Source organism: Tympanuchus pallidicinctus, unplaced genomic scaffold, assembly GCF_026119805.1.
Source record: "Tympanuchus pallidicinctus isolate F22 unplaced genomic scaffold, pur_lepc_1.0 scaffold3, whole genome shotgun sequence".
In the NCBI taxonomy this organism is placed as follows: Eukaryota; Metazoa; Chordata; class Aves; order Galliformes; family Phasianidae; genus Tympanuchus; species Tympanuchus pallidicinctus.
Window position 1 is genome coordinate 101479572 of NW_026294747.1, and position 20279 is coordinate 101499850.

At 40.1% G+C, this 20279-nt stretch overlaps 1 protein-coding gene across 3 annotated transcripts in view; it reads right to left on the reverse strand.

Moving 5' to 3' along the window:
- ULK4 (unc-51 like kinase 4) overlaps nucleotides 1-20279 on the reverse strand; it is a 212399-nt gene that overhangs the window by 86291 nt on the left and 105829 nt on the right. For all 3 annotated transcript variants that reach the window (XR_008209227.1, XM_052694278.1, XM_052694277.1), the window contains exon 32: nucleotides 5339-5444. Coding sequence is in view for 2 of the 3 variants with exons in the window: in XM_052694278.1 (XP_052550238.1) it covers nucleotides 5339-5444 (106 nt within the window). In the remaining variant the exon portion in view is untranslated. The remainder of the gene's footprint in view (nucleotides 1-5338; nucleotides 5445-20279) is intronic.

Genomic DNA, 20279 nt, shown 5'->3' on the forward strand with positions numbered 1-20279 from the left:
GCTATGGCACTAACTTGGATCTCTCTCCTTTTTGTTGATCATTACAGAACCAACACAAAAAATTGTATATCTCAAACTAGCTTAAAATTGTCCACTGATTTCAAAAGATGGGAAAGGGAAGAAAAGAAAGAGACTTGTAGACAAAGGGAAAGGGGTTTCACATTCTTAGAAGATCACACTAAAAATGGTTGGTATTGTCTTAATTTTTTAGCATCTCATCTCAACTTTTCACAAGAGACCATGTACTAATCTTAGTCTGTTTACTGACTTCCAGTCTCAGTAATTAAACTGAATCATATAATTCCCCCCTGATTATTAAGTGGAAATTGTTGTTATTGTTAACAGAACAAATGTTTAATAGCTAATAATACAGCAGAGCCCGTTTTAAATTCCCTTTGCAACTTCAGTTGCATTATATTATTGTCCTTTTCACCTATAGACATTACAGGCAATTATCATTACATGTATTACATTACCCATCACACGAGGACATAGTTCAGGGGAGAGATAAATTAATGCTAAACTGTCCACTCCTGAGAGAAGGAAAAATTCAACAGGTAAGTTGCTGCCCTTTAAAAAAAAATCCCTGCCCCGTCACCTAATGTTGATCCTTTGAGTCAAAGAGAGCTCCAAAGACCAAGAGGCACAAAAGGAAATAGTGATTGTTATCTCCAAAAGATGTATGCAGAAAACACTGTTTTCATGGCAGCTGAAGAAAGGCATACAAAGAATCAGAAAGAAATCCTCATTGCTCGTGTCCAGACTGTTGAAAACTAAAGCTTGGCATGACTCACCCATTAGCCTGGGCTCCTTACAACATTTAGCATGTATTCAGAGTTTGTAATTTCTAAAGCTTCACATATGCAAGAGTTAATCAACGTACTGCAAAGGTGAAATAAGGGAAACTGACATCCCATCCCACACTTCAGCATTTTTCATAGCAGAACAGCTCATGAATGTTGACTGCCTTAATTAACAGGCTGAACAAAGAGTGTTAATGTGAGGGAATATCATGCACCTTCAGCAAGTTTGCAGAAGTCATCAAAATGAGGCAAGTGGTTGATGCAGTGAAGAGCTGGGCCAACATTCTGAAAAAGCTCAGAAAGCTGAAAAGCTCAAGAAACAGACTGACAGAAACCTCCTACAGTTCATTAAAGGCAAATACAAACTTCTGTACTCGGGAAGGAATAACTTCAGGTAATACTGCAGACAGATGCTGAAAATGCACACACTGTGTGCTCAATTCTCCCAAATGTCCTGATGGCTCTTTCCTGGGTGTCACTCTTGTTTCTCACTGTCCTGTATTCTGGAGCCCAAAACAGAACGCACTATTCCAGATACGATCCCACAAGTAAAGAACAGAGAATAATAATCACTTCTCTCAACCTTCCAGCTATTCTTTCTCAGATTTGCTTTTATTGCTGCAAAGACTCTGCTGATTCATATTCAGCTTTTACATTTGGTCCCCAAGGTCCTCTGTAAGAGAGGCCTTAATGCCCATTTTACTGGCTCGTGCTCTTTTCCCTCACCCTAAAATCATTTATAAATGACAAAGTTGAAATTCAAAGATGGTGGCAGAGGATGTTTGAGGTATTTCCTCAGGCATGGGCTGCATGCAGCTCAGGCTATTGACCAATCTCGCTAAGCCCTTCTTTGGCATGCTGCACCACACTTAGAACCCTGATGGAAAAATACAAGCCAGGCTTAGCCTGGTTACAGCCACCTTCCAAAACACACTGCTGGAGGTAGGGAGAATATTTCTTCTGAAACTTTTACTTTTCTTCCTCCCTCCATTACACAGCCCTCTGCACAGCACTGAGGTATGCATGGCGTATGAATGCAGCTGGCTAGAGCAGACAGTCATGCAGTAGGAGCAGGGAAGATCACAGTTCAAGAAAGGAAATGGAGGTTGGAAATATTTTGACCTGTCTTGAAGCATGCAGTGCTTCATTCCAGCATTCTGACATATCTGTGGAGTTACTGCTGGGTTCTGAATTAGCATGGCATTTTGCACAAAAGTGTACTTTTTGCCTGCATTCTATTCTATTTTTCATCTGCAAGCCAATGAATCCCCGGATTTCATCCTTGGAGCTGATCCAGTCACAAAATAACCTTCAGTGATTCACATGTTCATCTTTTCCTGAACAACAGTTGCCAGGTTATACATTAGTCATGTAATGGCAGGAGTATCACTCCCAATCCATTCTTTGAGTACTGATGTCTAGTAGATATCAGTGACTGAGATTAACTCCAGCCTGTGCTCTCCAACAATTAAACATAATCTAAAATTGAACCCAAAGCAATAACAAATCTGGGTTCCACACGGGTTTTAGACCTATTTTAACTGCTACTATCCTTTTTTTCTTTTCTGTGCAATCTTCTACAGCAAAGTGCAGCTGGAAACCTTTGGCATCATGACAGTCACAGAACTATGGCCACAGCAGTGGCTGCACAAGAATTCCTGACTTATAGAGGAGTTTTACAGTGTCCAGACACAAAGTGCAGCGTGGGCACAGGGACAGTGGTAACATCACAGAGCAACAGGTGATGACACGTTGAAGAGAAGGACTGTGACCACATCACCCTCACTGAGCACCTTTGGCGTGGGCAGAGCCTGGTCCAGTTTGTTCGTGCCTGAACTCCTGTCGAGCGTGTGTGCGAGGCTTGGAGGTGGAACGAGCGTTTGGTTTGGGTGTTGGGTTGTGCTTTGGGGACTGCGGGCAGCGGCTCTCAGTGCCCATCCCTACAGCCATCACCTGCATTTCCCTGGCCTGTCTGCCTCAGGCAGCCGGGGTCCCACGAGGCGCACGCGTAGCAGCAGAGGTGAGCTGGGTGGAAATGGGGTGAGCGCTGGGATGTGGGGAGCTGCCAGGGCCGAAGCCTGACCCTGAGGGGTGTGGGCGGCCCAGGCATGGGACCAGGAGGGTTTCCTGCCGAGTGACTGGCATATTTCCTCTGCCTGACCCTGGGACAGCGATTGACGGTGGCCTCTCTCCCTTCTTGCAGTGCGCAACTTCCATCACTGTGGTGCTGGTGACGGGGGAGCAGATCCTCGCCTTCAGTCCCCAGCAGGCCACAGCGTGAACATCATGGCAGCTGAGCAGGCATGGATGTGTCCCATCTGCCGTGACGAGCAAAAGGACGTGGCCTATGTGGTACCTTGCCACCACGAGTTCTGCCTGGTCTGCATCCTGCAGTGGGCCAAGCAGAGGAACAGCTGCCCGCTCTGCAGGATGGTCATGACTGTCATCAAGGTTGCTGAGTGGGACAATAACAATGACCTGGATTTCGTTATCCAGCCCCCAGCACAGCCTGAACCCACCAGCTTCCAGGCAGGCATTGCTCCTGCCTACAGCCCCCACAGCGCTTTGCCATCTCCTTCGCTGTCCCCTTTGCCATCCCCTCTGCCCTTTCTGCCGCTGCCAGAGGAGCAGGAGAGTGAGGAGGCAGAAGAGCAGGATGCTCAGGAGGCAGATGAAGAGGGGGCTGAGGAAGTAGTGGAGCAGTGGGCAATGGAGGAGGACGAGCAGTGGGCAATGGAGCAGGAAGAGCAGCGGGCAGAGGCGGTGGAGGAGCAGCGGGCCGAGGAGCCAGATGAAGGGGAGGCAGAGGAGACAGAGCAGCTGCAAGCTGATGAAGCAGACAAACAGGAGGCTGAGGAGGCTGAGGAGGCAGAGGAGCTGCAGGCTGAGGAGGCAGAGGATGAGCCTACAGTGGGAGGTCTCCTGCCTGAGGTCTGGGCAGCTCTGTTCAGGCAGCACCAGCAGATCCTGGACCCTGTGCTGCCCTGGCTGCGGCAAGCGCTGACAGTCATCTTTGGGGCACAGTGGTGGCCGACGCTGCCAACCGAGAGCATCATCCTGAATGCTCTGTGCAAGGTCGGGCTGGACAGCCAGGCCCTGGTCCAGGAGGTGTGGCCTGTCCTGGAGGACAGAGCAGAGGCCCTCATCCAGAGACTCATGGACACCATTGTGTGCCACTGTGGCGAGGAGGCCCTCAGTCAGCTGGGCCTCCAAGGTGCCAACGAGGCCTTGGGAGCAGCAGGACAGCCCTGTGGCTGCTCCGAGCCCCACAGCCTCCCTACGAGCGACCCTCAGCTCATGGCCCGACAGTCCCAACACGCAGGACCTGCCCAGCGCACTGCAGGCTGTCCTTCATGGCTGCCCCAGTCACTGCCCCACCGCTCACAGCCTGAGGGAACCACGAGGAGACAGAGCGGGGCACAGCGGCTCTTCAGCTCCTCGCCGCTCCCCTGTCGGCGCCCAGCGGCCCCTAAGAGAAGGGCTGACAGTGACGACGACCCAGAGCAGCCCTGCAAGAGGCTGTGCCATCAGTGGCGCTAGCAGCATCTTTAATTAAAAATAAAGGTAGAAAAGATTAGTCCGCAAAATCTCAGTTTCACTCCAAACGGAGCTGGCGATCCACGCGGGCAGTGCTGCATCCTGCCCCTCAGCCAACCATCACCACCAGGCCGTCATGTTTGTACAACTTATTCTGTTTTGTCCTTACGGATCACAGACATCAACATTGCAGAAAGAAAGATAAAGCCAGCACAAAAAGTTTGTGCAGATCAGCTCCTGCCTACCAATGTGCTCCACCCATCTTGAAAATCACAGGGCTTTTACTGTTTCATCTTTCAAATCAGAAACTTAAAAAAGAATCACTGCTAGAAAAATGGGGGAAAAAGCAAGGAGACAGAGAGTAAAAAGAAAGTATTGGTGTGATAAGCCTCTCATTTAACTAATTCTCCAAAAGTCTCTCTTGTAGTACAGTCCAGACCATAAAGAGATTGGCTGAACTTAACACAAAGGCAACATTTCCCCCAAAAGCTGGAGATAATATGGAAACTCAGTCTTTTTTGAACTTGTCTAACTTAGCTGCGCAGCGTCACGTAGGAAAGTATTCCTTCTATTTACCTTCATAGACAAATGCATTTTCTAGTATCAAATGTAAAGACAAAATCAGACGGGCCTAGCAAGCAAGAAATCCACAATGGATTTAGCTTAAAAGTATGTATAGGAATTATAATTTCTCAGTTCTGTAAGTGTAACTACTATCTTTTTACTGCTTTTTATTCCTGTCAGTTTTGAGCAGCCATGGCAGATGGGGAAGAGGCTGAGGTTTTTTATGTCTGGCACATCAGTCTTGTTTCTTATTAGGGATTTTGGTTACCTCACGTTTTGATGTTTCTGGGCAATGGATGAGAGCTTAGCTGAGATGTGTTATGCTTTTTTCAGAGTACCAGAACTGGATAAAATCACAAACTGACTGGGAGAAAACACAACTGACTGGGAGACATGTATGAAGTAGAATAACTACAAAGGTAAAGAAGACATACCTTCTGCAAAAAGTGACATCATATTTGTGCTTTTGTTGGCGACCACGTTGTTCAGTAAGGCGACTGCAGTTTGCATTGTATTCCCTAGTATATTGTCTTGGTGTTCCTGTAATTAAAAATAAAAAAAAAAACCTAGTATTTATTCTGAAAGGTTAGTAAAAGACTGCTTCCTTCTAAAAATGTAGTAACATAAAAGCATTACTCTCTAAATCCCTTGAGTTTCAATGTTTAAAATACCAGAAAACTTAAAAATATCAACCAAATATAGCCAAATATAAAAAACTTGGGCCAAAACTTTTTCCTTTTAATCAGAAGAATTCATAGTTAGGTGTAAAATGTTAGGACTTCTAAAAATATTATCGAGTCTTATCAGTCTCTAATCTCTATATATTCAGAACCAGGAACATTTCCCTTTATACAACATCACTTCTAGTAATAGTATTAACATTACTCTTATCAGTTTCAGCTCGATAACCGATAATAAGTCATAGTCAACCTTTATCTCTGTTTGTACAGTCATAAGTATAAAATTAATTCCATATACATATCAGGTGTCTATTTCTATATCAAGGTCAGGCTGGATGGGGTGTGAGCACCCTGATCTTGCTGTAGGTGCCCCTGTTCATTGTAGAGGCGTTGGACTGAATGGTCTTCAAGGGTCTCTTCCAACTCAAAAGATTCTACAATTCTATGACTCTTTTGCTGCTGTTGGACTTAACACACCTGCACACTTAGTTTGAAAGGAGTGGATAAGGCAGTGAGAACAAAACATTTATTTACTCATGCTAGTCACCATAATAACTCATATAGCTTCCAAATACCCAAAATAGGACAAGTTTTTACAACTCTGAGTCTAGATATAAATATCAACCTGAATGGATTTCATGTCTCTACAGGGGGCTCAGGAAATATTGGATCTAATTTTTTCAGACTAAAATCTTAATAGAAGCACACATCCAAAGTGAAAATAATATTAATAAAAAGTCCTATTTCACATATTGCAGCTTTTTCACATGAATCTTCACTTCCAGGCTTCTCTGTCCCGTCAAATTTCTCAATATACTGACATTACTTGACTACTTCACTGCCACAGAACATGCTGTATCTTCTGAGCCATTTCCTGAAGCAGCTCTTTGAAAAAAAGCTCAAATTTGAAGTTGAACAAGACAGAAGATTATTGATCTAAAGTTCAGTGAAGTATCTCTAATGCCAAAAGTGACTTCAGTCCCTGAATACAGTTGAACAAACCTCCTCCCTGAAAGTTTCTTTAGAAGATGAATGCCAGTGGCCAGGAACAGTTTATTTTCTGCAGCTCTCTGCTCAGGTATTTATGACCTTCTGTCTCCGATATATTCTTGAAAACAGCAGCAATTTATTCTTTGGGAAAATGGTATTGATCATCTAAGTGCCATAGCTTCCGCAGAATTAGCCTGACTGTCAGCCATCAGCAATCACAAGTAACATGTTTTACTACTCTTCCAAGAATTCACACCAAGTCAACTTACGAATGACTTTCAGAGTGATATCTCTGGTTTTAAAAGTCACTTTCTACATTGGGTCAGGACTCAGCAACAGCACTGCTTTTAGGAAAAGCCATGCTACCCAAATCCCTACCTGTGGCTGTAAGAAATGTTTAAGCAAGAATCTCCAGAGTTTTCTTTCTTTCCCAGTCAGACGAAATAGATAGGATACTGTAAAGTGTGTATTCAGTGCCTCTTCAGAAAGTACTGTTATAGTGGTAGAAAGGGTCATGCTATGTGAAAAACAAATGCTTTCCTTTAAACATTTATCAGTCGAAGGATTTTTTTCACAGGCAGAGACTCAGACATTTGCTTTGAGGGAATTAATTTCTGTTATTGCACTCCAAAACTAAAACCAAATGCTATTATATACTATAAATACCATGAAACATACGTGATAAGGTGTAGTGTATTAAAGCATGAAGAAATATAGAAGCATTCCCAGCCTACTATTCAACTTAAGGCCCTAGGAATTTTCTGCTTCTACTAGAGCTCTTCAAATGTATCATGAGAAATGATGAGGAAGAGTGCAGTTTTCTACCAAACACTAAAAGAATATGAATATCTGAAGTTCTATTCACTTTACGTAGCACTCCGACACATCATTAATGACTTCTATATCCCTATCAATGTTTAAAACACAGCCAGATACATTTAAAAGCTATGTTGGAAAGCATAAACACCACATTCTTCAGAAGATAAATCTGGAAAATAGAAAAGAGACACCATAAAGTCATAATACTAAAAATAAATTTGAAGTTATTGCTTACAGATAGCTGAAGGGTAAGAAAAGCATTTATTGGAAAGACCAACATGTTCATCTAGCATCAGAGTATCTTAACTCTCAAAAAGGACATTTGGAATACAATACCTTTCATAGACGCAACAAAATCAGTTGGTGTTGTACAAGATAATTATACACACATACATTGAAAATACAAAATTAATAAAAACAAAATACTCTAGAAGTGCCAAAATAAGAGATGACTCATACTTTCCTTGCAAGTATTTGCTACTGCTTCATATATTTCTGAAGTAAACATCTTCTAGTAGAATTCCCCTTTGAAATATGCAATTATAATAAAAGTTGGTAGTTGTTTGTGATAGCAATCTTTTGCATTTATCAGTTGACTCCTGTTAAAATGAAGCCAACGTTGCTTTAAGTGAAGATCAATTACACTACACAACCCTCTAGTGAAAGACTGATACTGAAGCTGTTACTTGTACTAAAGTAGGTGCAACAAAAACCTACATTACCCTCAATACATACAGACTAGAATTCAAGATGGAAATGTATATTGTGAAAACAAAACAGTCACTTACTGAATAAAATAATCTTATAAGAAGTGTACTCAGCTGGAATACTAGAGTTTTAATGTATGTATCACAGATACACTGTGACAAGATACTGGGTTTCAAGAAGCTACAGGTATGCTTTACTTAAGTCATCACTGATTGCTGATAGAGTAGATTTTAAAATATAAAAAAATATATGTAACTTGTTCATAATCTATCAAGGAGCAAAGCTGATCTAATTTGTGTGCACAGCACCACAGACTGGATATTTAATGAACAGTGCACTTGACAGCTTTAATAAAACATAGCATTTGCCAGCAGAGATAATTAGAATTGAAGAAGCGAAATTCTAGTGTTTGGCAACACAGATGAAACAACTTCATTAAAATGTACAGCTTCAGCAAATGAAAGGCAGGAAAGCACTGGACCCTGAAGAATCAGCCTTCTCAAAACTAATTGCTTCAGTGCTTAAAAAGGACAGCTATAAAATATCAAGGGCACAACAAGGAAATACTAGTATAGAAAAAGAACCACAGAAGATAAATCAGGCTTTTCAAATGGGACTGCGCTGTATTTAGGCCATTAAACTTTTCATTCTCATTTTGAAGGGTTGCATGTTAACAAAAGACATAAGTTGAAGTATTTTTTAAAGTCAGTTAGGTAAGAGGGTATGAATTAGCAAGGTGGGAGTATGAAACTAAGGTACTATAGTCTAAAGCTACTGCTTCTCTTCCTTTAGTATATTAGGGCAGCTTAGGTAGACTATGGTATTTTAATTACATTTTAGATAAAAGATCAGATAGCAACTGTGGTAAGAAGTTACCAATTTGTGAGACTTCACATACCTGTCTCCAACTCATTTAACTAAGAATCTAAAAAAACAAAGGCTCTAAATGCTATTTTTGCAGATATGCTGTAATTAAATGTAAGTGTTCCACAGCAGCACTGTTCATTCAGTGTAATCAGAATGATTAACTGTACAGGGACTCTCCTTCCCAAGCTTATATATGAGCTATGAACGTGAGTTAGGAAGAAAAGAGGACATAACAAGGAGGAGGTTTGATTTTCATACAGGAAATCCATTGAAAGATGAAAATTACAGAAGTGAACCACAGCCTAGCTACATTTACTAAAAGATACAATTTTTACTTGATGGTTGACTGACCATCGTTGATGCTCACAAGGACATCACAAGGAGCACAACTTAATACTGCATTCAACCTAGGTAACTATGATACAGTGTATTATTTTGTATGCATGAAATAGAGGATCAAAAACTTTTCTGCATGTAACAGTGGTACCAATCTTTAGGAAAGCAGTATTATTAGCACGTAGCCTACAAGGGACATTTACAGTAGCCTACGTACTGTTCTTTAGACAAAAACAAAGTTCACTGAGAAACAAATTTAAAGCAGCTATGAACAGACTAAACAGGCCTTAAACGTTTTGTGACTTATGATGCAAAGACCAGTCAGTGCATTAGCTGAAAGCATTTAAGCACAGATCTCTAATTTTAACCCAGCACTATTTTGCTTTTTCATGATAAAAGTCAGGAAAAACAAAACAACAACAACAACAAAAACAGTCTAAAATAGATATCTCTCTTGTGATCATGCTTTCCAAAAAACAGCCTTGCTCAAGGGTAGTTTTTACAGAACCGGTATTCCTAAATCTTTTCCTATGACATGCCATAAGGAGCTACTACAAAGCTAGCAAACAATTTCTGGAATAACCATGCTTCTTGGATGGGTCACAACAGTGATATGTTCAGTCCACACCTGTAGATGAGAAATCTTGTAACTTTCAAAAAGAATGCTGCTTAAATACTGAAAAAAATAAAAACTGTACTCTTAGTCTCCAAGTGCTTAAGGAGAGTTGGTTGGGGACAGGGTAACAGGAATAATTTTTAAGAAGTGAAGGACATAGGAGGCCACTAATAAAATCCCAGTGTCAAGTATCAGCAAACAGAAAGAGATGGCCATAGAATTTGCTCTCCCACCCATTGCAGCAGGTGATATAAAATTACACAATATTTTTTCAGAAGTACATCAATGTACTACTATGTTATCTTACACAGGTTCAGATTTTCAGACATCTAACAATCTTTTTTTTTCTTTTTCTAATTCTGAAACTCATTTCTTGCCTCCTTTTCATCTCCCCAAGTTCCTTGTTATCTTGGAGACAAACATGCAATTCTTCTGCACTAATGGTGAGAACTTCACGAGGCGTAAGGAGGAAAGGTGATATTTAAACAAACAGAGCTATAAGGAATGTTGCCTCTGTGGAATGAAAAGATGAAATTTGTTGCTTTTAGAAAACCAGTTTCTGTTAAGATCATGCAAAGTGCTTCTTAGAGTAAATACCTTTACTCCTTCATGTTTCAACATGTTGGAGGTGGAATAAATCACGCTAAACCAAGAAAGAAAATGTGAGTAGTGAGGTAAGGAACATAAATCTACCCCATGCCAGCAAGCATGAGGTTTGTAAGCAATATAAAGAGAAAAACGCTTAAATCTGCTCAGAATTAGAGGTAGACATCTTCAAAGTTACTAAGAGGGAAACCATATGAAGACTTGTCAACAACACTAGTTTTCATGTGATGAAAGGAGAATGATTCCAGGATACCGATGTACTTCTAAAATTACAATGTAATACTTTTAGCAGACACTACCAGGGTCCCAAATCCTAAGCATTTGGTACCTACTTTTGCTTTATATTTACTAGGTAAAGAGAAAAAAAGAAAAAAGGTAAAAAGAAAGAAAGAATAGAAAGAATAGAGAGAATAGAGAGAAAGAAAGAGAGAGAAAGAGAGAGAAGAAAAGGAAAAGGAAAATCATAGAATGACTTAGGTTGGAAGGGACCACAAGGATCAACAAGTTCCAATCTCCCTGCTGCAGGTAGGATTGCCATCTGCACCAGATCAGACTGCTCAGGTCCCCATGCAACCTGGCCTTGAACACCTGCAAAGACGGGGCATCTACAGCCTCTATGGGCAGTTGTGCCAGTGCCTCACCATCCTCTCAGTGAAAAACTTCCCCCTTTAATCCTAAAAAAAAAAAGAAAAAGAAAAGAAAGAAAGAAAACTAAAACAAAACAGGGAAGAAAGAAAAGAAAAAAAAAAGAAAAAAACAAAAAAAAAAACCAAGAAAGTTATGGTGTTCAAGTTTGTTAGATCTTTTCACTGAATCAAATTGTGAAGGGGGTGCAGGAAGGGAGCACAGAAACTCCTGATCTGATTCAGTAAATTTAATGTACAATCTTCGGTCTAATTTTTGGACAAAGGCATAGGATAAATTTTGCTGCTGCACAATAACCAGCCATGCAATCCTACATTCACATATACAGATAGGTGCAAAGCAACTCAGCGGTGAATCTCTAAACTAAATGCCATTCTTCTTCCTACAGAGCTTTACATAAATTTCTGACACCCACGACACCTTAAAGCTTCTCTTTCTGCTTCTGAAAAACATAGAGAAAGGAGGACAAGTTCCCAGAGGCAAAGTTCTTTACTATCAACAGAGGGGGCTTGAGATTCCTCTCTGCAAGTACTGCCAAACTCTTTTACTTCAAATAAACTGTCAGAATTTCCTACAAGAACATAATTTTCTCCATTATCTAAAAAGGATTACAGCAATTAACCTTCTAAGCATTAAGATAGTGTTTGTGAACAAAACTCTTAAAAGAAAAGCTTGCTCTGAAGAGACTGTGGAAAAGAAGCAACATGGATATCCTACTCCGGAGGAAGACACTTCAGCCAATCAGTGATGGCACTGGCAAGATCCTGGCACTCTGAAAGTGCTCATGCTTTGAAGCAATCAAACCCCTAAAAGTAACTGATACCAACAAAGCAGTAACGTCGTATTTAGCACCATACTTTTGTAAATGCCATGGAGATCCTCCAGTATCAGTGACGTCTTTGATCCACAAAGTCACTTGGGAGCTGCAACAAGCCCTTACACCAAGAAGTGTCCATTCCAAAATATTCACTTCCCAGACTTACATTTTCAGAATCAATACAAAGTTACTTCTTAAACAACTTCAGAAACCAGACAGATACCAATCAACTGACATTCCTTTTCCACACTGACTTGCTTTGATGTAAGTGACAGCCTCTTTGACATTGCAAGGAAAGAAGCTTAGCTGAGTTCAGGGAATTTGTTGATGATGTTATTAATTTGGAAAACACAGATTCATTAGACTTATCCAAAGGATTGCATTAAAATTTTTGACTGGAAAAGTTTTGAAGTGTTCAGAATGGAATCATTTATTTAAACTATAAGAGACATATCCTGATTAAGATCATAGGACAGGGCACTAAAATAAGGCACTCACGTCAGACACAGAAAATGTTTCAAATCTCTGCTGAAAATGGGCTACCCATGGATTTGTACACTAGTCTCCTATCCTCTGAGTCCCCTAATCCATCATTAGCTTTTAAGGAACAGGTCACTGTCTTTTTTCCCCTGGAGCCCACTCACTTTTCTACACCTAACTAATTGCTAAATTAGTAGCTAAGTCAGAAACTGAAAATGACTCTGTGATTATACCACCCATGGAGCTGTGCAAGATCCAGGCTAAAATACCAGCTACATTTTCCTTAACAAAAGAAAAAAAATTAAAGAAAAAATTAAAGAAAAAAGAAGAAAAAAAAAGTAGACTTTTCTTTAAAAGTAGAAAAGGAAAGGAAAAATATTCATGCTCTTAATCTCAAATTGAATATTTCACTCTTCACATTCACAGACTTAAAACTCAGTGGTGCTGTAGAAAAAGGTGTTGAATGTGAAGTCACAGGCTGACAAAGTAACACAGAGAAGTTGAACCTGTCTGAATGCTGAAAGGATGCTTTTTCTTACAAGAAATTAGTTTGGTTGAGGGGAGATGTCAAACATAGCAGGAAAGATATATTAACGTATCTAAGTTTTTTATTTTACCCTTTGTTTTAGGCTTTCTGCTCTTGAAGCACTATTTAGTTCACAGTACTTTTTTTTCCATACATTCACCTTTACATAGTAAAAGCAAGAGAAAACATTGATAATTTTTTAAATTCAAACTACTTGAAAAAATAAGGAGCTGTTCCAATGAAAGGAAGCATCTGCTGAATATTCTGTTACTGAGATGACAACCTCATTACCTGGGCAAAAGAAGACTGAGAAGGGAATCTGATTAATGTTTATAAATATCTTAGGGGGAGTGAGAGGCAAACGGATGAGGACAGGCTCATCTTGATGATGTGCAGTGATAGGACAAGGAGCAGCAGCCCAAAACTTGAACACCAAAACTTCCATACAATGTGGAAGAACTTCTTTAGGTAAGGGTGACGGACCACTGGAACAGGCTGCTATATTCTGCCTTCTTCTCTACCTTTCTAAGGCAGCCCTTTTAATCCCAGACACCTGTTCCTCAGGGTTTTGTGTTTTATAGAGGGGCATATTTAGAGAACAAACTCGTTTAGCAATCAAACCGTGAGCTAGCAGCACTTCACTCAGCCCTAAGGATATATACTGCATGCGCCAATGTTCTAGCAAATTCACCTCCCAGCCCCTCCCTTTCAAGGTACTCCTGTAACAGCAAACCTCATCTCCTGTTAGCTGATACCCAGGCACCAAGCCACCAGGCAAGAAACGAGTGAGGGCAAACAATGCTCCTCAGTGAACTGACTGGCAGAAGTACTGAAAAGAAATGCAGCTAGCGCTGTTATCACACGGGACAGTGTGTATTTCTTTCATGTTCCAGCCATGGGCTTGGACAGACAAGCAATTATGCTCTGAGCAAACTATAATCACAGTATGGTACTACATAGACAAGGCAAGAGAAATTATAAACCGTTTGCTAGCTGTGTATGAAAGCTACCTCTAATAAAACAGTGGTTAAGGGTCAATAGAAAATTGCTGAACAACTACATACAATCACGGTGCTTCTTGTACCATTACACTCAAGCATCAACTCTCAACTCCCAAGAAAGTTATTTAATAAACAACGAAATTCACACACAGCCCACAGAAATATTACAGAGAGACTTTATTTGGCATGCCTTTATTTTAATATCCACGGTCTAGGGAAGACGACCTGCCAGGGCCCAACACATAAGTTATAACAACTCCCTTTCAAATCACCAGTCTCCTCCCTCCCTGCTGACACTGCAGAAGGTTGCAGCATCTCCTCAATTTCAGCACTGTTGTTTTCAGAAGACTGGACAGTGAAAACAAGCTTCAGTATGATCTAATTTAGGACTATAAACATACTCAAATCTTCACTGTAATCAAATTATAAAATATTTACAAATCCAGGAAATTAAAAATATTTTTTGGTGTATTACAGTATCTCTGTGAAACACAGGGAAAGGTTACGTGGAAACCATGGACTTTTTTCTTCCATAAATTACTGGTATGTCATCTCTACTCTCTACCACCTCAAGTTAAGGCACCCTGGTAAACAGTATGTATGCTACACAAATACTCTTCACAGCCCATATGTTACAGTGCTATCTTGGTGCTCATTCAACTCAAAGAGGAATCATCACCATCTTATGCCAAGTTGTGTCTATATAGCCTAATAAAAAAAGAGCTGGCACGATGGTGAAAAACCAATGGTCTGAACCAACTTGAACTATGGTAATAGGGCAAAGATTCAGAATTTGAAGTTGAGATTGGAATTTATAGTAGTCCTAACTGTGCGTATGCCTCTGTGAAACTTTTGATTAAAGCTCTCCTATGTGGATTGCACGCGTGTCTTTAAACTGTGGACAGCTTTAAGTGTTTTCTACCTCTCAATGTCAGTTTACAAAAAAAAAAAAAAAAAAAAAAAAGTATTTGTGACATCTAGGCTAAAAGACTGCAGGGTTCACAGGCACCAGAAACCTCACTGCTCTCAGAGAAACAAAAAACACGCTGGTGAACAGCTGGAAGGCACAATTTAGATTCATAGCCTCAGCCATGGAAGTTATATTGTCCAGCCACTGGAATTCATTGATATTTGAAAACGACAGATTCCTTAGCTGGCAGTGGTCTGCTAGTAATGCTGACTATGAAACAGCATCTAAACAGGAACTGATGAGAAGAAAGTTAAATAGAGAAAGAAATGATAGTTAACAAGGATAAAAATAATAATCAAATCCAACTTGCAATATGAGGTTTATAACAGTGTATATACGTGGTAATAGACTACTATTCTTATCAACTTAAAAGGTATCTGTGTTTAGTCATCAGTACCAACATCCATGTTCCCACAAAGCAGCTACAATATATATAGACATAAAGCACTAATACTCCCCATCATTTAGGACAATAAACTTGGAAGAAAAAGGCAGAAAATAGAAACAGCTTCACTAAGTAAACTGAGAGAGCCTAGCACAATGAATTTTGCAGTGGCCTAAGTCTTGCTCCCATGCTGGCAATCTCGATCGTGCCAGGCAGCACATAGTTTGCAAATTTCATGGCACAGAATTCTCACAGCCCTACACAATCAGCTGCTGCTCCTTGGTACTCTCAAAGCACTCTGTGTATTGACCAACACAAGCTGAGCACCACTTCCAAAAACTCACTCTTGGTTCCTACATTTCAAACAGGAGCAAGGGTACAAGTTTGGATTTAAACGCTGGGACTAACCCAGACCTACAAGAATACAAGAAAAGAATAACAATTCTGCTTCTCAAAAGCATTTGGAAAGCACTACCAGGTGCCATGACTTAAAAGAATGTATATTTCTTGTTGCCACATATGTTCTCACCCATAATTTATTCCCTTTTGATCCATTGTTTAATCTCCTATACAAGATTCAAGAAAGAATAACATTAGCAAAAAGGAAACTGTTCTAAATGAGCCTCACTTCTTTCTCTGAGGATGTTCTTCTGCTTTTTATTATTACTGTTATAAAACAATTTGTTGGACTCCACTTCTAATCTGCACATCTTTCCAAGGCAATCTGCAAATTATTTATTTTAATTTTCCTCATATTCTCACCCCACTCACTCCAGTGAATATCTATTTAGGTGCCAACTGCATCGATTCAATAAAAGAAAAGAACTTCAGGTATCCAAGTTTGAAAATTGGTACAGGTTACAAAAATAAATTCTAGTCATGATAGAGAGATTCTCCAGTCATCAGAGCACACTGTCTTCCAAGCACAGGCTGCATTCACAAACTTTCCTGCTTTTGGTCGTTGTTTACGAAGTTACTCCTGGAAATACAGGAGACAAAAACACTGAGAAGGCACTGCAAACACGGTTCCTTCAAGCGCCAAGGAATGTGAGCTTTTCTTGCCCCTCCACTTAGCTCTTTTCAGTAGTCAACAAATACCTAATGATGATAATTTATGTCTATTGCTTTACAAGGAAGACAAGAAACAAAACACTTATAATATATGCCAATATATACATATATACACACATTTTCTTGTCAGTTATTTTAACTATGATGTACAACACTCAAATGAAATGAGTTCAGCGATATTTGAAAATGTACCATATGAGATTCTACGTCATTTCAAAACAGAGCCAGACTTCCCATTCCCTCTGATGTTCAACATTTCACAACACATTTACACCTCAGTGTCCACACCAAGACGCTCCCTAACTTCCCACAATACCTGCACCCCACAGTGGTTCACAGTCTCATACAAAGCATGCAAGACTGAAGAACTTCTGTTTCACTTGGAGGGTGGTGACACACTGGAGCAAGTTGCATGAGGAGGTTGTGGATGCCCCAACCCTGGAGGCATTCAAGGTCAGGCTGGATGTGGCTTTGAGCAGCCTGGTCTTGTGGTTGGTGACCCTGCACATAGCAGGGGGGTTGAAACTAGATGATCTTTGGCCCAGGACATTCTATGATTCTATGATTCCATTTTCCCACGTTGTAAGTGAAAGCCTAAAAGCCTGTGCTAAGAAGAAAAATTTAATAAACACAACTTCAGTAGGAGACGGTGAGAGATGCAATTAAAACGTCATGCCTGGTAGTCAAAATGTTTTCTCTGAGCCTGAGAGATCCATTGCAGACCATTCCCTCTGGGTGGTGCTGAACAAGGGTCTGCACTTGGCCCCTTCCCCCAAGAGATTCCTCATTAACTGAGATCTTTCTCCTCTCTCTGCAACCCTGACACTTTGTGCAGAAATCTGACCTTGAGCTCAAGATGCCTTCATCAGAGAAACCTACATCCTAATTGGAATAAAATCACAAAACATATAGCCCTACAACCTCCTCCTTCCAGCACCACATCCAGGTCTTGAAAACCACAAAACCATGACCAGCTCCCACTGGGGAGATGCTGCTGCTCTTCCCAAGCTATCCACAGACAGGGTCATTTTATTCTCATATGAGCTCACAGCCTGAAAAGGAGCTGGATGCTTTTAGATCAAAGTAGTATTTTGATGCTAAGAGAGACATAAAATACCATTGGGAATTACTTTTATTATCACTAGGGGCCAGACAGAAATTTTATCCCATATACAATGTCACACAATGTCCCACTGCTCTATAATAGAAAAGAATATTAAAAAAATAAAATTGCACCAGTGGATTAAGATAGCACAGAAACATGTTTTATATGAACTCACTAATGCATTGATTTTGTTAGGTGCTTGTAATAAACAAAAGAGTTAAATTTTAATTAGTCATACTTCATTTAAAAGTAATTAAGGTTATGACATTAGTGTTTTACTTCATTTCACTCAAACTATCTTCATGAACAGTTATTCTCACTGAAAAATATGTACAATAGACGTGAGAAGAAATAAAAGGCTGAAAGAGGAAAAGAGCTAAAATATACCATACAAACTGGTAAAAAAGCAGAGAGAGGAGAGTGGTGTTATTAGCCATTTTCATACCCTAATGGAACATGCAACTTTCAGCCTGTTACTGAGAGTGGGTCTGTGGCAAAGAGCCCAAATGAGGTCTGAGAATGGATAATGTACCTTTAATGATTGAAATAGCAAGAAAATTAAATCTAATCATGTTTCATTAAGCATACTCTAGCTCCCATTTTTACTAAATTATTTTATTATGATTTCCCAACTGTCTGTTGAAATAACCTTTTACAGCAATTTAATTCGCCATCATAAACAAGTCTCATTGCTCACAATGAAGTCCCCCGGGATTAGTGTGAGGAGATGGATAACCTACGCCTTGCCAATCCGGCAGCCACTAAGGTAACCACTCTGGGAGACAAAGATTTTTGTTTTCCTATTTGTGGCTGAGATCATTAAGATATAATTAGAAATGTATTCATGAGTAACAGAGCGCCTGTTACGGAGATGCCATTTGCCCAACGAGCATCTTCTCTACCAGTCTTTAATAAGGAGGGCAGCAGGAATAATCCCCACTTCTCTCCCTGGAGAGTTCTACATTAAATGGACTGCATTAGACATCCCTCTCTCTCCCCCTTTTTTTAATGGCATCTTATTCAGGCATCCAGTATTTTCTCAGACTCCATTGTTACCATCAGAACCGTACTCTGCTTTCAGCAATATGCTCCTGCGGTGCCATCCAGATGTGAGCCCTAAAGATAGCTACGTGCCCTGAATTTAAATCCCGCTCCAGAACTTCTTGCAGGGCAAACAAATGTGGGACTTTGCAATATTTAGTTATGTAAATAATAGACTGCCTGCAGAATAGTCCTTGGCTCTCCACAGCACTGAGAGGAACTACCAGGCCTCGTGCAGCTCCCTTTGCTTGCTGCTTACTTTACTCAAATGAGTACCTCAGAGAAATACATTTTGTCTTTGTACACAGTTTAATTCCAAGCTTGATGTTTTATTACCTGACATTGCAACGAAAAATTAGAAGCAACATCACCCACCAAGCACAGCTTACACAGCTGCCAGAGAGTAACTTTCTCAGTCTGCAGAACAAAAGCTGTCAGTCACCGTATTTAATACCACGATGCTCATACAGATTATTGTTTCAGTTGGTAGGCAGGAGTTTGAAAGCAACCAGGTAAATTAAAAAAAAGAAAAAAAAAAAGAAAGAAAACCATTCTAGGGCACAGTCTTTCTTCCTGCAGCCATATGGATAATAGAGAACAGCTTGCTCAAAGCAAGCAAGAGGCAGGAACTGAACCCTGCAATGGGCACAAAAGAACTGAAAGACAAACCTAGAAATAAAAAAGGAGGTTGAAAAAATATCAGCTGACTCCTTGAGACAATGCTAATGCTTACAGTTGTAATTAGAAAGTTACAGTGGGTAAATTAAGATTGGATCACTACAGGTTTAATCTTTTTACGTATATTTGACAACAGATCTATTTTAGCATAACGGCGATTTTTAGGTTTATCTACAAAAACACTTTATAACACAAAATATATTTAGTAATCAAGTAATGCAAGCCATTGAGTAATTGACTGTAATTAAAAACAAAGTAAAAAGCAGAATATTCAAGATTCAAATTGTTTTACTTCAAGAAAGAGTGACACTAAAATCTAATTATCATCCCTCAACATGAGCTCTTTGAGAAGACATTAACATAAGGAATGCATTTCACATGACTGAACTCGAAACAGACAAATTTCCAGGTAAATGATCAGAGTTCAGAAGCATAATATGGAACCTCTGCCAGCCAGAAGCCATTCACAGACATCCAATATTCTTTTGCAAGTGCTATTGTGAAGCACACAATCGCTTATTACATTAGTCATCAAAATGCAGTTGGTCAATAAATGTACAGTCAGCACCTCATTTTTACATCAATATTCATTCAGATGAGAGCAGGAGATACACCACAGCTATTTGGCAGAAGAGTGTTAATGTCACCGTAAAGTTTCAGTCACACAATCAATAATTCCTGCTCTGTAAAGTAAGGATCTCAGATTTACTTCAGTATCTATTTTTTTAAATGCTTTCTCTTTGCCTTGACAGCTGTAGGAACAGTAAATCACCAGGCTGCTCTTAATCAGAATGACAGACACAAAGTCTGGAAGGTATGAGATTTTGCTTCAACGTTGTTTCAACACCAAAAAGGAAAAAAAAATGTAGGAACAAATAACTGGGTGAACGTCTTCATCGACACTGATTCACTTCTAAATGACCCATTTAAAATGTCTGTGGTATGGTCACGATTTCCCCCCATAATTTCTAAATCACAAAAGATGCACTGGGTGCTAGACTTGCAAAGTATCATGTGTTAGGAAGATGTGTCAA